The following is a 15329-nucleotide window of genomic DNA, read 5'->3' on the forward strand; positions in this document are numbered from 1 at the left end:
ACCAGAGACGAAGGGAAGTCCCCCTCTATCCTTTAGGTGCTCCCTTGGCAGGGAAGCCGGTCAAGATGATGCTGGCTAGAGCCAGCTGGCAGCACCCGATGCTCGGCCTTACTCCATCAGCGCATGGCCAAGCACACCTTCTCCAAGGCCAAGTTGACAATTTCCCCCTCTACATCTTTTGGAAAGTAGAACACTATACTTCTGGTTAATAGTAAGTAATGTTGTTATGATTGCTTGTAAGAACTGCATCATGTTGAGTAGGGTTTAAGATGTAACAAGTTCATACTGTATTCTGTGGCACAACCTACAATGTCAAATGGAAAAGATCCTTTTTGGTATTTAATGATAATTGGTTCACTAGTTTTGTGATAGTAAGGGACATACACCTAGAAGTCATTTTGCAGTATACCTAAGTACATTGTGATGACAAAACACAATATTATAAGCTGATGACAGACATTAAAAAAATGTAAAGGCAGCCATATTATTTACATCACACTTAGTGTGTGTCCTGTCTTTATACCAAAATCTACATTAAGACTATTTTTGTCATGTCTATGAAGACATGACAGACTTTAGGAAATTAGGTAGAGGTAAGGATTTTTTTTTTTTAAATGTAAATATTTTTTGCACGGGGTGCTACTAAAATGTTTTTTTTTTAAATACTACTGTCCTGTACCCCACTGCACTGTACTCTGCACCCACCACTGCACTCCGTGTCACTCTACTCTGTGCCACTGTACACTACTCTGCACCACTCTACTGTATGCCACTGCACTGTACTCTGCACCACTGCACTCTATGCCACTGTACTCTGCATTATTCAACTGTACGCCATTCTACTCTACCCCATTTCATTCTAACGGACCCTACTCTGCGCCACTCTACTCTATGCCACTTCACTCTACACCACTGCATGCCACTGTGCTCTACTCTATGTCACTCCACTCCACAGACTGCATGCCACTCTAGCACACTCCACGCCGCACATTACCACTGTACTATACGCCACTCTGCTATATGCCGCTAGACGGTACCCCACTTCACTCTAGCACACTCTACTCTACGCCACTACAAGCCACTTTACTCCACTGCACGTCACAGCTCTGTACTATAGTCTGCACCACACTACTGTATGTCATTCTACTGTATGAAACGTGACTCTATACACTGCCACTCTACCATACTCTATTCCACAAAATGCCACTTTACTGTACACCACTTCAACTCTACCCCACTCCACATTGCTCTTCTCTAGTCTGCAACAAGCCACTCTACTCTACTCCAATCCACACTACTCTCGCCCCTCCACAAGAGTGTTGTGGAGTGGTGACAGTAGAGTGGCATGCACTCTATGCCACTGCACTGTACTCTACCCTGCATCACTCCACTCCACACCATTGTATTCTACTCCGGGCAACTCTACTCTATGCAACTGCACTCTATGTCACTCTATTCTAGTCTGCACCACTGCCACATATTACCACCCTACTGTACGCCACTCTACTCTGCTCCACGACACTGTATTCCAAATTGCTCTGCACTCTACAATACTGCATCCAACATCACGTTCCTCTACTCTGCACCACTCTACTCTATGCCATTGCACACCATGCCACAACACTGCAATCTACTGTGCACCACTCTAGCCTATGCCACTGCACTCAATGCAACTGCACTCAATGCCACTCTGCACCACTCCACAACACTGAACGCCATGCTACTCCACAATTAGTACGATGGTACTATTCCTATGTAAAGAAAAAAAACTGTATATAAAATGAGTCATACCAAAGTACGAAACATTATATAATTAAACTATTCTTCCCCCCAAAAAAGTTACAAATTCATTTAAAAAAAACATTTGAAGAGAAGTTATAGCTAGGAAAAAGTAATTTTTTATTTGTATACAAAACAAACTTAAACTACACAAATATTAGAATTCTAGAGTTATAGTTATACCTTGAAGCTATAATTTGCTCACCACCCAAAATGTAATATAACTTGAGCACCTCCGTAAATAGTGGTGGTTCGATCCTGGCCCGGAGATTGAATTGTACTATATATGATATTTGTGTATTTTCTCAGTTTTTTTCTTCGGTTAACTAACTTGAATTTGAGGCAATAAACATTTTTCTCAAATCAAATGCACTTAAACTGGTAATAAGGAATTAAACCTGTGAGCTGTAGTAATAAACGAGTGAAACTGTGTCTATTGATAGGCTTGTGCTATTTAGTCACGTTTATTTTTATTGCATATATAGATATATATATATACACATATATATATTTTCACAGATATATATATATATATATATATATATACTTTATTTATATATATATTTTTTTTAAATAACAGTTTGTTGGACCCCCTTGCTAAACAAATGTTAAAAATCCGTTCACTTTAACCCCTTCACTGCGGCGGCTATTCCGCCGCAGTGCTAAGGGGGCGGGGCGGAAATGCGGCGGGCGCATGCTGGTGATGGAACCGCTCCGTCACCAGCGTCGGTTGCGCTGTGCTTATGACGGAGCGGTTCCATCATGACCCCGCCCGCTCAATAGAACGCTCAGCGCAGGCGCGGAATTCGCGCCGTGCAGGAGGACGGGCGAGCCATGACGGAACCGCTCCGTCATCAGCACAGCGCCACCGCGGCTGATGACGGAGCGGTTCCGTCATCAGCAGGGGAGGGGTTAAAAACCAGTATCAAACACTGGCAAAACCAACTGGTTGCCACTTTGCAACCTTTGTTTGCTTTAGCACACTTTATGACAAAAGCCACTGAAAGATTGCCGTCTGTGTGTGGGCAAGCATGTGCATGCAGCAGTTGCAATCTTGGAATGTTTTGCTCATAAAGTATGACAGAAATCAATCCAAGATTGCCATCCATACGCATCGGCAGATGCAAAGTGTTGGACAGGGAACCTTGGAGAGAGAGAGAAAGTATAGACAGTGACTGAGTGACAGGCATAAGAGAACTAGTTGCGTGGGGTCTAACGTGAGGAGTAAGATGGTGGGGTGCAGGAAGAGAAATGGTGAGAGAGCACAGTTGTTCTGCTTCCAGCTGCAGAGACAAGAACAAGGAAGAATTAGACAAATCAAATAGTCTCTCAGGCACCACAATACAAGCACACCATGACAGATGGAAGGACACACAAACCACTTCAATATATTTGGTGATAGAGCCAATAGGCATGTGGCATAATCTTTGATGTGATTGACAACGTTTAAGTAAATGACTAAATGAGTCAGATCTAAATAAGCAAAGGATTGTAGTGGGCTGGCCCAAGCCCCACTCTAAGTACATTGGTGACGCCCGATATTTTGACAACAGACATGTAAAACATGACCATAAAATGTGTATGCAACCTGGGTGTCAGTACCGACTACCTGTGTGCCTTTGAGCACCAGAAAGCTGTGGCTAAACTGTCTGCACCCTCAGATGCTTATCTATTTAACTACTCTTTGGTGTTGCCCATGATTTTTTGTTTAAGTTCAGTAATTGTGTTTTCCAAGAAAGGAGATCAAGGATAGGCATTTAATTAAAAATAGACCAGGTATGCTTGAACATGGTGGGGGCTGTACATGGTGGGGGTCTGAAAGTTGCATGCAGTGTGCTCTGCGCCTGTAGCATCAGCCAGGCATGTATGGGGGTGCTGATGGCTTCTACAGGATTGGCCCTGCTTGGGGGGGGTGAGATGGACTAAAGGTTGCCTGTTGGGCACTCTGCTTCTACAGAAGGTGCCCAAGCAAGTACAGGGAGAGGTAGGATGACTGAAATGTGTCAGTTGGATGCTCTGCTTCTCCGGCGGTGGCCTAGGGAGGAGTAGGGGCTAAAAGATGCCAACTAGGCACTGTGGCTCTGAAGCAGCAGCCAGCTTGAACAATGCAAGGGGTGGGGTACTAACATTGGGGATGGTGAAGGGCGAAAGAGAAGGTGGAGAGGAAAAGATGATGAGGAGATGGGGATCACAGGACGGGGATTGAGGAGGGAACAAAGTGTAGGTCTACTTCTTACAGTAATGAAGCGATGCAACTGTCCACAAAATGAAATTGATTCGATGGACAGCCCATGCAAAAAGAAAGGCAAATTCTAAAAAGTAAATTTATTTATTTATTGAATTTATAGAGCGCGACAGCTACCCATAAGAGTTTCCCGGCACTAAAAGACAGGTGCAACAAAACTCTAGCCAAAGAAGTTTATTGGTCATAAAGCCAGGTTTTCACGACTCTGCAAAAGCGCGAGTGGCAGTTTTCCATCCGAATGTCCAAGGGAAGTGAGTTCCACAATCTGGGTCCCAAGTTTGCAAAAGAGCCTCCGCCCATTCTAGAGAGCCTAAACTTGGGTACACTGATGAGATGATGCGATGAGGAGCGGAGTGAACGAGCAGGGGTATAGGGAGTAACAAGGGCCTGAAGGTATAGGGGAGCTACCCCAGTTTTGATCTTGTTCATAAAGCTCAAAACCTTGAACTTTACACGATTTTCGAAACGGAGCCAATGAAGCTCCCTCAGGCGTTCTGTGATGTGGTCACGTTTTCGGTAGCCACAAAGAAGCCATGCAGCAGCGTTTTGGACCAGTTGAAGGCGGCGTGTGACTGCCTTGGTGGACCCCAGGTAGAGCGCGTTGCCGTAGTCCAACCCCGAGGTCACCAAGGCACTCACAACGGATCTCTGGGTGTTGGAGGGAAGTATCCAAAAGATTTTACGTAGCCACCGCAGAATGGTAAAGCAGGTGGCTGCTACTTTATTTGCTTGATCGTTCATGGATAGTCCCCTATCAATAATTACTCCAAGGTTCCGCACTCGTTCTGACGGGATTGGTAAGGTGTCCATAGCAGATGGTCAATGTCTCGGGCTCCAAAGGTCAGATTTATTCCCGAGAACCAACACCTCGGTCTTCCCACCATTTAGTTTAAGCAGGTTGCGATTCATCCAGCCAGATATTTCGTTGAGGCTTGCTTGCAGAGGGGAGGGACGAGTGGAGTCAACTTGAGATAATGAAAAAACAATTTGGGAGTCATCTGCATAAGTAAACAAATTAAGTTCAGAACTTTGTGCAACATAAGCCAAGGGAGTAACGTAAAGATTAAAAAGAAGGGGACTAAGGATTGATCCCTGGGGCATACCATACGGGGAGGGGTAGCTTTTAGAAGTGGATAAGTGCCAGAAAATTTGGAAGGTACGATCAGACAGGAAGGACTTCAGCCAGTCCAGGGCTTTACCGCCAATGCCAATGGAAGCCAGAGACCTGAGGAGGATGCTGTGCGATACAGTGTCAAATGCTGCACTGAAGTCAAGTAAAATCAGTGCAACCGTTTCACCACGATCTAACAGCAGGCGAAGGTTATCTGTGACGCCCAAGAGGGTAGTCTCCGCGGAGAAACCCGGACGAAAGCCGGACTGGGAAGGATGCAAAAGACTATTTTCTGTCACAAATTTAGAGAAATGGACATGAATATGCCTTTCTAAAGTTTTGGAAAATGCCGGTAGTAACGAAATGGGGCGGAAATTAGAGGCTACATTGGGATCCGCAGAGGGTTTCTTTAGTAGCGGGGTAATCATTGCGTGCTTCCAGCACCTCGGACAATAGCCGAACTGAGTGAGTGGTTCAGCAATGTACAGATCGTAGAAAGATGGGGAGAATCCAAGGAGCGAAGTATCGGGATAGGCAGAGGGTCGAGCGGTGAGCCAGACTTAACTTTGCTCAAGATCTCCAGAAGAGTTGAGGGGCAGAGATCCGGCCAGGACAAAAGTTGGGCCGAGGGCGGCGCTGAAAAGTCAGCGTCCTTCTCCATAGACAAGAGAGGGCTCATGAGATCATTGTTATTGCCTTGGACAGAAATGTCCTGGTATATATTCACAATTTTAGAAGTGAAATAATGGTCGAGTTCATCACATTTACTGCTCGATAAAGGGGGAAGTGTCGCTGTGGTCTGTGCACCAGCAAGGTCTCTAACCACATTAAACAGTGTTTTGGATTTGTTCACTGCTTCATTGATTATTCTACTGACATGATTAGCCCTTGTTAGGGCACACGCCTTGTGGTAACATTTCAGCTCTGTTTTATACATGATACCGGCTGAGATGGAATAATCCCTTCTCCAGACACGTTCTAATTTTTTGCATTTAGATTTGTCGATGCGGAGTGTCTCGTTGTACCATGGGGCAGGAGACTTATGAATTATCCTTTTCTTATGGACAGGAGGAAGGCAGATATTAATGGCTTCAAAGAGCCAACGTTCATAGAACTAGCCACAACGTCCATGTCGTCCAAATCAGATAAATTAATGGGCTCAAGGTCGGCCACGGCTCTATTAAAAGCGACAACGTCAAGCTTTTTCCAGTCCCACTTCTGTGTACTCACGGAGGGTCTATGATTAACTAAGGCCTCATTACTCGCCTCGGTAAACTTAATTAAATAATGATCAGACCAGATGACCGGCACCGCCGGAAGGCACTGTAATTGAGCACTGTTAGAAAAAATAGGATCTACAAAATGTCCACCCCTGTAGGTAGGACCCTTATTTTGTAGAATGAGATTCAAGGAGGCAAGGTCGGCTATGAGATTGCAAGCCATACTATCCTTAAGGTCCTCCAAGTGCACATTGAGATCGCCGACAACCAAAAAGTTGCTGGACAGTGTAAGAACTGAGGCTATAAATTCAGAAAGTTGCACCTGCCAAGGATTAACAGAGCCTGGGGGACGATACACTAATAGTCCAGAGAGGGTGAATTTGGGATGGAGAATGAGCTTAAAATACGCTGCCTCACAGCTGCCTAGGGGGACCGGGTCAAATTGGCATTGGTAAATGTTTTTGAATATTATTGCCACACCACCCCCTACTTTCTTGGACCGATCATTCCTCACAATTTAGTACTCACCAGGCAAAGCTTCTGCAAGGTCTGGGCCAGAACTGTCATTAAGCCAGGTTTCCGTAATAAAAAGCGCGTCAGGAGAGTCATCAGTAAGGAGGTCGAAAATCTCATGTTTATTTTTGGGCAAGGAACGACATTTCAAGCTAAGAAAAGTATAATTAGGAAAAGAAGGAAGCACCGTCCGTGGCGCAAGGCTATGGCATAGTTGCGGAACATCTAAATAAAAAGGACAGTGGGGGCAGCATTGTGGAAACTGTTCCAGAATGTCAAACGTGGCCATCGAGTGATCCCTCACGGGCCTTGGAGCAAGTAACATGAAAAGTGGTCTGACCCAAAGTCCACTTTCTCTTAGTGACTACTCAGATGTATACACTGTATAAAGGATTAGTAACATGAAGTTTAAGACAAAGCTAAAGAGGTCTATAGGCAAGACCGAAAAAGGAGTTTGTCTGTGTGGTCGAGCACTGGTGCTAGTAAACCATCTTCAGGTCAATTTGCGACTGCAATTTATCTGTGAACAACAATTCAAAATATACGCAGTTGGGACAAACAATATTGTGTAAACCCGGATGGAAGTTCCCTTGTTGACAACGCAGCCAGAATACACACTTACCCGTGCCACTGCCCTGTCTGAGAGGAACCCAGCTGCAATGCTGCCCACAAGACCACCGACCTCCAGGGCACTCATGTAAGAACTGCCTGGGATAGAAAGGGAAGCGTGTTACTGTTGGATGATACAGGAGCTGTATCTCACCATGCTTTATTCAAGGGGTACACGAGGCACACACCAGCAGAATTGTTATTATATAGAACACAAGTGCTAATTAACAATAGCAAGTCGAGATTGCAACAAACTTCAGGTATCAAGTAAAATGGAAAGTAGCCATAGCACCATGAATGTGTCTGAGGAGAAGAAAGTGAGATTCTAAAGGTATTCCATTTTGTGTCCCCATTCTACGTTCCTCCCCAGATAGCCTTTTGGTAGAATGGTATCACCTAAGTAATAACTGTATCTGTAATTATTTTTTGTAATGCACTGGATTGTGCAGCAGGATTCGAACTTGTAGTTTCAGTGTGGCATATTTATTACTTTTATATGAGTCCTAGAAGGTTGAAAAAAGGACAACAACATGTTGGTAAAAGAAGTATTTTTAAGATACAGGCGTGGGCTGTTCGACGCAGGCCTGGCAAGCTGCAGAGGAGTGGCTAGATACGAGGTTTCTGGTAGGAGGGTGGAGCATCAGGCAGTTTCTGAGGCAGGTTGGACTTTGCCTCCGAAGATCTTTATTTTAAAGGAGATAACACACTGCCTCTTTACTATAGAGGTTTTAAATCTGGTTAAGAATGTTTGTTTCTTCACAATGAGACACAAATTGAATACTTCATTTTGTTGTCTTCATTTTGTGACATGAAGTTCAGATCTTAGGTATTTTCAGACAACACGCAACTCATGGCTACTACTAAACTCTCCTAAGATCTTGTGTCCTAAAAAGCCGCCACTCATAGTTGAGATTCTGCAGGATTCCACTCAGAAGTCACAGGCAGCTTAGGTCCTAACAAACTCTATTGAGTGGGTGGGCTCCATAAATCTCCACTTGTCTACTGGGATCTTCCAGTCCCCACTTGGACCTAGTATTATCCCAGGCTCCACTCAGATTATGTTATACCAAACACAGTTCACATCATGAGTTCTTCGGTACCTACTTGGCGCTTATATTGTTCTACACTATTCTCAGGGCTGTGCTAGACCCGCATTCAGATTTTGTGTTACATCAGTCTCTTGTCACTGAAAGTCAATCTCAGTGGACACCCTCTCTAAAAAGCTTGCCTCTGTGCATACATCCCAATAGCAAGTCTCAGCTGGCATCTGTGAAGGGTGAGTGACTGTGGGCACCTTCACAGTGACAGTCTTTGAGCATATCTTAGAGCCAGTCTTCTAAGTACCTTCGAAGTGCCAGTCCTTGAGGATATCTTGAAAGAACTCATCACGGTGGGTGTCTTTGTAAAGGCTTCATTGTTGAATACACTGAGAACAATACATGTATGAACCCTACCCCATTAAAACTGACCACCGGATGTGTGCGTGAAAGCAAGAAAGAGAGAAAAGGAGAGATAGAGGCAGCTATTACAAAAAAACAGAAAGATGGTTGGGGAGGAGGTTAAGGAACTAAATGAGAGTAACTGCCACCCTCCCACCTCACCATCTCACCCATGAGCGCAGACTGTTCTTTGTCCTGTATCAGGAAGAGCTGCCCCCAGTCTGTGCAGCATGTCTTTGCCCCGAAGACCACCAGGTAGCCCCAACAGAGCAGCCATAGATACGGTGACAGCAGGAATTCTTTCAATGTGCTCTGGTCACCTGAAGAGTCTGCAGGGGAAGAAGGCCAGTAATCAAATCATTCTTAGGGCGCACATTTATTGATCCATTATCGCTAACCACACACTCACAATGGTTAACTTATGCAACAAAAGCCACCACTTTAAACACAAAACATACATGTATTTGTTGCTCTCCCGAAACTACTGAAACCTGTGTCAGAAGCCAAAAAGTTGAATGACTCCACATGTTAAAACTCACTTATGAGGGAATGGGTACGGCAACCTACCAATAGTAACCCAGCTCAATGTACCTACTGGCACACAGGAAAAAGATTACTAGCCCCCAGCACCTTAATCTAAACATAGCTACATACATGGAGCCCATAGTGCTGAGAATGTGTCTTGTTAGACTTCAAATAATGTACTTTTTTTTAAAGTAAATCCACTGTAAAGGCTCAATATTAGATTTGCTCCGGGGCATTGCTCAGTGTTTTACAGACTTTTTTATAAGCGTGTGAGTTTCTCTCGTTTGGATAGACCAAACAGTAGTTGTAGTCCACTGTAGGAAAATCCATGCTTTCCATGTGTGCCATTGGATTGATTTTCTTTCACATTTATGTACCTGGGCTGCTGATGTTTCTGATCAGTGGCTAAACATACTAACATCTTTGGCTCAACAAATTGATATATTTGACTTTTCTGTGAGTTGCCGTGGACCTGCACATACTGCACAGGTGGATTAAAAGTGCAATACCGCATGTGTTCTACATGGAAGTGATCGCCACCCAAATGTGGTGCCAAAACACAGTACTTGAACAGGGCAGCATGGATGTGGAACTACAGGCCAGGCCTAAGTATAGGTTAGCAATCTGAACTCTTTTTTGGCTTTACCTTGCTAAATCTGACATGATATAAGTCAATTGTTCTTGTGGCTTGCACTACTAACTTTGATCTGCACGATGTCTGAGCCAAAACCAGACAAGGAGTCTTCCATCCTTGGTTGGATGTTATGGGGTAACAGCCCCAATGGATTCTTAAGAAATAAAAGTATCACACATGGAGCATACTTCAGTAGGAAGGTACCAGATAAAGAGATAAGAAAGCCTATGCTTCACTTAAATTATGAAGGAGTGGATTCTTAAAGGAGCCAGAGTTCACAAAGAGGAAATCCTAATCCTTTTCACCATTGTGAAAAACTGGTAAATATTACCTTGTGGGATAGGTTTGCTTAATACGTCTCATCAACTGGATTGCGTAATAAAAGAAGGGGACTAGACATTGTGCAGGAATTCTGATTTGATCTGTTCAAACATTTCAACCAATCAAGTCTTATGTTGGATGAATTCATGCCTGCCTGGGAAGGGACAGAGGAGCACCAACGTTCCTTTAAATCTTTCACTATAAATTCTATCAGCGTCAGCAAAACTGATGTCCTGATGCTTCACAGAGACAAAATTATAACAAACGTTGTTTGAAAAACAAAAAGGACTACATGGAACTGGAAACTTGCCAATGGTTTTGACTGAAGAATGAAAAACGCCTCTCTTCCACCTAGAACCTAGGCCCTGATGTCCAAGGATCAGTCAATACAATTTCAGAACATTTGGAACACCATAAAGAATGCAAAACCTTTCCTGCGAATTCTAAAATCTGGACTTTGAAACTGTATCACCTTCAAAGGATCAGGACGATTGTCCAATGCAACCCAAGAAAGGAGCACCTTTGGCAAGCAAGGTATCCTGGCTTGTCTGGCTCTACTTTTTTTTGCAAATATAAAACAAAACTATGTCAGTGTTTACCGAAGAAGGTATCAAACTTAGTGGATCCGTGCCTTCTGTGGCTCCCAGCCTTGCTGATGAGTTTTGACCTACAGAAAAATTTGTACGCGTGAAGGTAAATAGGGCTCAAAGGAAAAAGGCACTACAGTGTGGCAAACACATTCAGTGAAATCAATCATAAGACGAGCTGCTTGACCCCGAAGCAAAATTCACGCAGGAAGCTGTTCTGCTACAGTGAAGTAAATTAACCAACATCTGTTTTAGTGCAGTGAAATTAATTACAGCAAGAGAGGATTCACTGCAGTGAATTCAACTGTACTGGAAACTGTTTTAATGAAATTATATCGTTTTCACCCATACACGTTTTACTGCTGAGAAACCGCTTGTTTCACTGCAGTAAAGTAAATCGCACTGGGAGTGGTTTTGCTGTGAAATCAGATTGAAAGGCCTCCTTTGAGCTGATTCCCTAGCAGGCATTTAGTGATTAGAAGCTACTGTCTGCTACCTACACGAGGCAGGTGTCAAAGCCTGTATTGTCAGTAGCCGCGGGAAGGCGCCTCTTCATGGCAAACAGACCTGGCACTCATTAACCAGTCCCTGTGCGCCGGGCAAAGTCCACAGAAATCACAGGTCAGCAAAAAAACAAAAGGCCCTCAACAGATGTGGGTGGGCACCATGTCAGCACAGCAGAACTCAAACAAAAAAGAGGTGGGAAGTCCAAAACTGGGTAAACTTGCCATTTGAAATGAGCATCTCCGTTGAGATGAGGTATAAACAGGCCTGGTTTCAGGCTTGCTTGTGAATTCGGATCATCTAAGGAAGGGAATAGCCGAGACTTGTGCTTTATGCTAGCATCAAATGGCCACTAGGCCCAGGATGAAATGTACTCAACAGCAAGCTACAGATAAGTTATCCACTCGAATATGGATTTCTACTCTAGTCCAACGCACATGCAGAGAGCAGTTTCCTGGGTGCCCTTCCGAAACACACGGACCAGGAGTGTAACACTTAGAACATAAGCGTAGCCAGCAGGAGCAGACAGATTGGCATAGATTACTCAGTGACTGCAGATGTGTAAAGCTGGTTCTGTTACTCACAGGGGCAAGAGTGGTTTGGTTACTCGCAAAGAGTATTCAGTCGCTAATATTGCATACAGCGAACAGGGGTACGCGGCTCAGCACATACAGGACTCCCAGGAAACAGGAGTGTGAGGATGTTTGTATAACACATAGTGCGAGTTTTGTTCATCAAAAAAGGACTGGGCTAGAGGCTATACTACAACTACACTACTGTGCCTACCCTTACACGAATCAAAACATAGGGCCTGATTACGACGGTGGTCAGGCAGTAACCGGCCGAGTAGTAGTCGGCAGTTCCATCCAACATATTATGATGCAAAAGCCCTGTAGGCGGTCGTAAACATGGCTTTTTCCATTGCGACTTGTGCTGCAGTATAGAAAAGGCCGCAGCACAAGCTGCAATGGAAAAAGGGATGTTTTGAAACCTCCATGCTCCGTGGGACAGGCACCATGTGGTGCCTGGCATATGGGGCATGGATGTTGGCGCCCCTCGGGCCTTATAGCTGAGGCCCACGGGGACTAGGCCCTGCTAGGGGCCCCTAAATTCCCTTTCTGACAGCTAGTCTCTTCTCCATTACATTTTCACAGATGTACAGCTGTGTCAGTTTTTTACAAAAGAAGGCATTCAACAAACCCAAACAAATCTACACGTCACGGGTATTCATCCTAATCCCCTGTTCGACTTGAAAAAACTTACTAAAAATCTGCTTAAGTGTAACTCATTTGAAAAAGTGTCTCCTGCAATCTTAATTCATGGTGTCATGGGTATACCACTGTGCTGACAGCTGGCCACAATTTTTTCCCCCAAAATGTAATAATTGACTAAGGAAATGCTTTATGCATACAGAAATGGAACATGAGATCATAAATGGATTCACAGAGGCAGTGGAGATAGTGAATGATCAGGGACAGTCAACACAAATTAACAAAGACAGATAGTAAACGTAGAATATTTTACATGTAGTGCTGTGTTCATAGCTTGAACAAGAGGGTACTGCAAAATGTCAGACTCCTTCATTGTGTCGGCTCCTAAGTGCATAAATCCTTACTGGCATGTTGCCACCCAGCAACATTCTGTTTCTCGTTTAATAGTAATTTAGCGAGCCACGTTGGTTACGGGCACAGAGCACTTTCTAAGACAAGCATTTACAATGCAGTATGGCTCACATTTGCATGACCTAAAGCTATTACTTTTTTAAACATAAAAGTTGGCGCCATGCTCCGACGTAAAGCGAAGCACCGTGTTGTAAATATAAAAGGGGTGCTGTGCTAAAACAAAGCGTGGCGCTGTACACAGTACTTCAAAAATGATGACAGCAGGTGCCGTGCTAAAATAAAAATAGTTTAGCCTATGCTTATTTAACTTACGTGCATGGCGTCCGTGAAGTGGGCGCCATGGTCAAAATAAAAAAAACATGAAACTGGGTGCCATGGTGACAGAATATCAGTAGCACAAAATAAAAGAAGTAGTCCCTACACACAGCACATGAACACTCACAGCATAACAAAACTGTAGTTGGTCGGTGCTCCTTCGATACTACGGGAGTGATGTATAGGGAGCACCAACCAATAAGGAGCCAGGAAAGAAGAGCAATGCAGGACTTAACCAATGGCAAGCAGCAGGCAGGATTGCACTCGCTATACTGCTTACAGCAGGTCTTGCAGACAGCGCATACGTGCTGCCTAGGCTAGACCTAAAACTGCGGTTTAAGGTGCACAGGTGTCATACGTTCCTTTGTTATTCACATTCAAAGTTTATGAATCATGTGTCTTTCAAATGAAATATCTGCCTTTCCTAATACGTGTTCATTTGATGCTTTCATTTTCCTTTCAATCTTAGTGTAACCATAGTGAATAATATTCTCGATTCCAATGCTCTCAAAAGTAAGAAAAATGTTATGGTCTATTTAGAATTCTTGAATGCCGACTGCTTCCTATAGAAAACTGGCAAAAATTTGGTATGAGAAATTCATGGTTTTGTCATGGAATGCCATCTTTCTTTGAAAGGAGCCACATTGTCCGCAGCCTACTTGGAAAATACCAGAGAGACCGACTTGCCAGGGCTTCCCTACAAAGAAAGAATGGAGTCCGGGCGTGCCCTTGAGAGAGAAGAGAGAGAGAAAAGAGAGAGAGAGGGAAAGTAGAGAGAAAAGAGAGAAAGAGAGAGGAGAAAGAGTGAAAGAAGAGAGAGAAAGGTGTGTGAGAGAGAGAGAGAGAGAGAGAAATAGAGAGAGAGCTTTCTCGGCTCAGTGTCTCTTCTTAGCCTGCCTTGGGGTCCAGCAACCAGCTCCATACATACATATTGCTGTGTTCATCCCTTACCTCTTATGGTGGTACTAACCTGAGGCTCGTGATGAACTCACCTTTTTTGCCTTTTTTCGAGCCCGGCTCAATGTTTTTCAGGCCCACGTCCGCTGGCTCGTTCTTGATCATGGCGAGGCAGAGGAAGGCCACAGCCACGCAGATCAGGCCGGAGATGGAGAGCGTGGAGCGCCAGCTGTAGCTGGCCGCCAGCACGGTGGCAATGATGGGGCCCACACTGCCGGCCAGGTTCATGCTGGTGGACAGGACAGCCCACCATGTCCCAAACTGAGAGGGCTCAAACCACTGAAGGGAAGAAAATCGGAAAACACACAAGAATGTAAGTGCACCTGAAGAGAGTGATTCTAAGCGATTATGCAGGACTACCTGTCATGGCGGTCTATCTGTGTGGACAGCAGTGTCCTCATATTAGTAACAGCTAAGCTGAAGCTGGGGAACCGGGTTCGAATCTCGGCAAGAACGCTCAACATCCTGTGATTCTGGGCTAATCACTTAATCTCACCTTGCCCAACAAAAATGAATGTGTCCATCTGTAACGCAACTGGTGCTCATGTAAAGCGCTCTGATACCCGATATCTTCGGGTCGAGTTCGCGCTATATAAAACTCTTTAAAACCATTTTTTTAAAGCTATCTCAGTAGGATGTAAAGAATTCGGCACAACCTGCCATCTGTGCCATCAACTCAAACAACCCTAGCAGCTTAATATACCGAAATTTACAATGATGGGACTTTCTGCTAGCATCACAAGACACTGCCTGATGGTATCACATTCTGAGAGACGCTATATGAAGGCATTACACTGAGACACTGTCTTGTGACATCCCACTGAGGGAAGCACTTTGTTTTTATTTGCAGTATGTTTATTACTACCTTGAAAAACAACAAAACAAATAAAGGCATTGTGTGAGATGAAAATCAGAACTGTCAAAAGTGCACAAATAATCGGGCTAGAA

At 44.3% G+C, this 15329-nt stretch overlaps 1 protein-coding gene across 5 annotated transcripts in view; it reads right to left on the bottom strand.

Annotated features, from left to right (window-relative positions):
• Nucleotides 1–15329, bottom strand: part of SLC37A4 (solute carrier family 37 member 4) — a 115082-nt gene that overhangs the window by 23057 nt on the left and 76696 nt on the right. For all 5 annotated transcript variants that reach the window (XM_086956756.1, XM_086956757.1, XM_086956753.1 and 2 more), the window contains exons 4-6: nucleotides 14417–14660; nucleotides 9087–9245; nucleotides 7491–7576 (exon numbers count right to left, since the gene is read on the bottom strand). In XM_086956756.1, the coding sequence (XP_086812882.1) occupies nucleotides 7491–7576; nucleotides 9087–9245; nucleotides 14417–14660 (489 nt within the window). The remainder of the gene's footprint in view (nucleotides 1–7490; nucleotides 7577–9086; nucleotides 9246–14416; nucleotides 14661–15329) is intronic.

This window comes from Lissotriton vulgaris, chromosome 2_1, assembly GCF_964263255.1.
Source record: "Lissotriton vulgaris chromosome 2_1, aLisVul1.2, whole genome shotgun sequence".
Lineage (NCBI taxonomy): Eukaryota > Metazoa > Chordata > Amphibia > Caudata > Salamandridae > Lissotriton > Lissotriton vulgaris.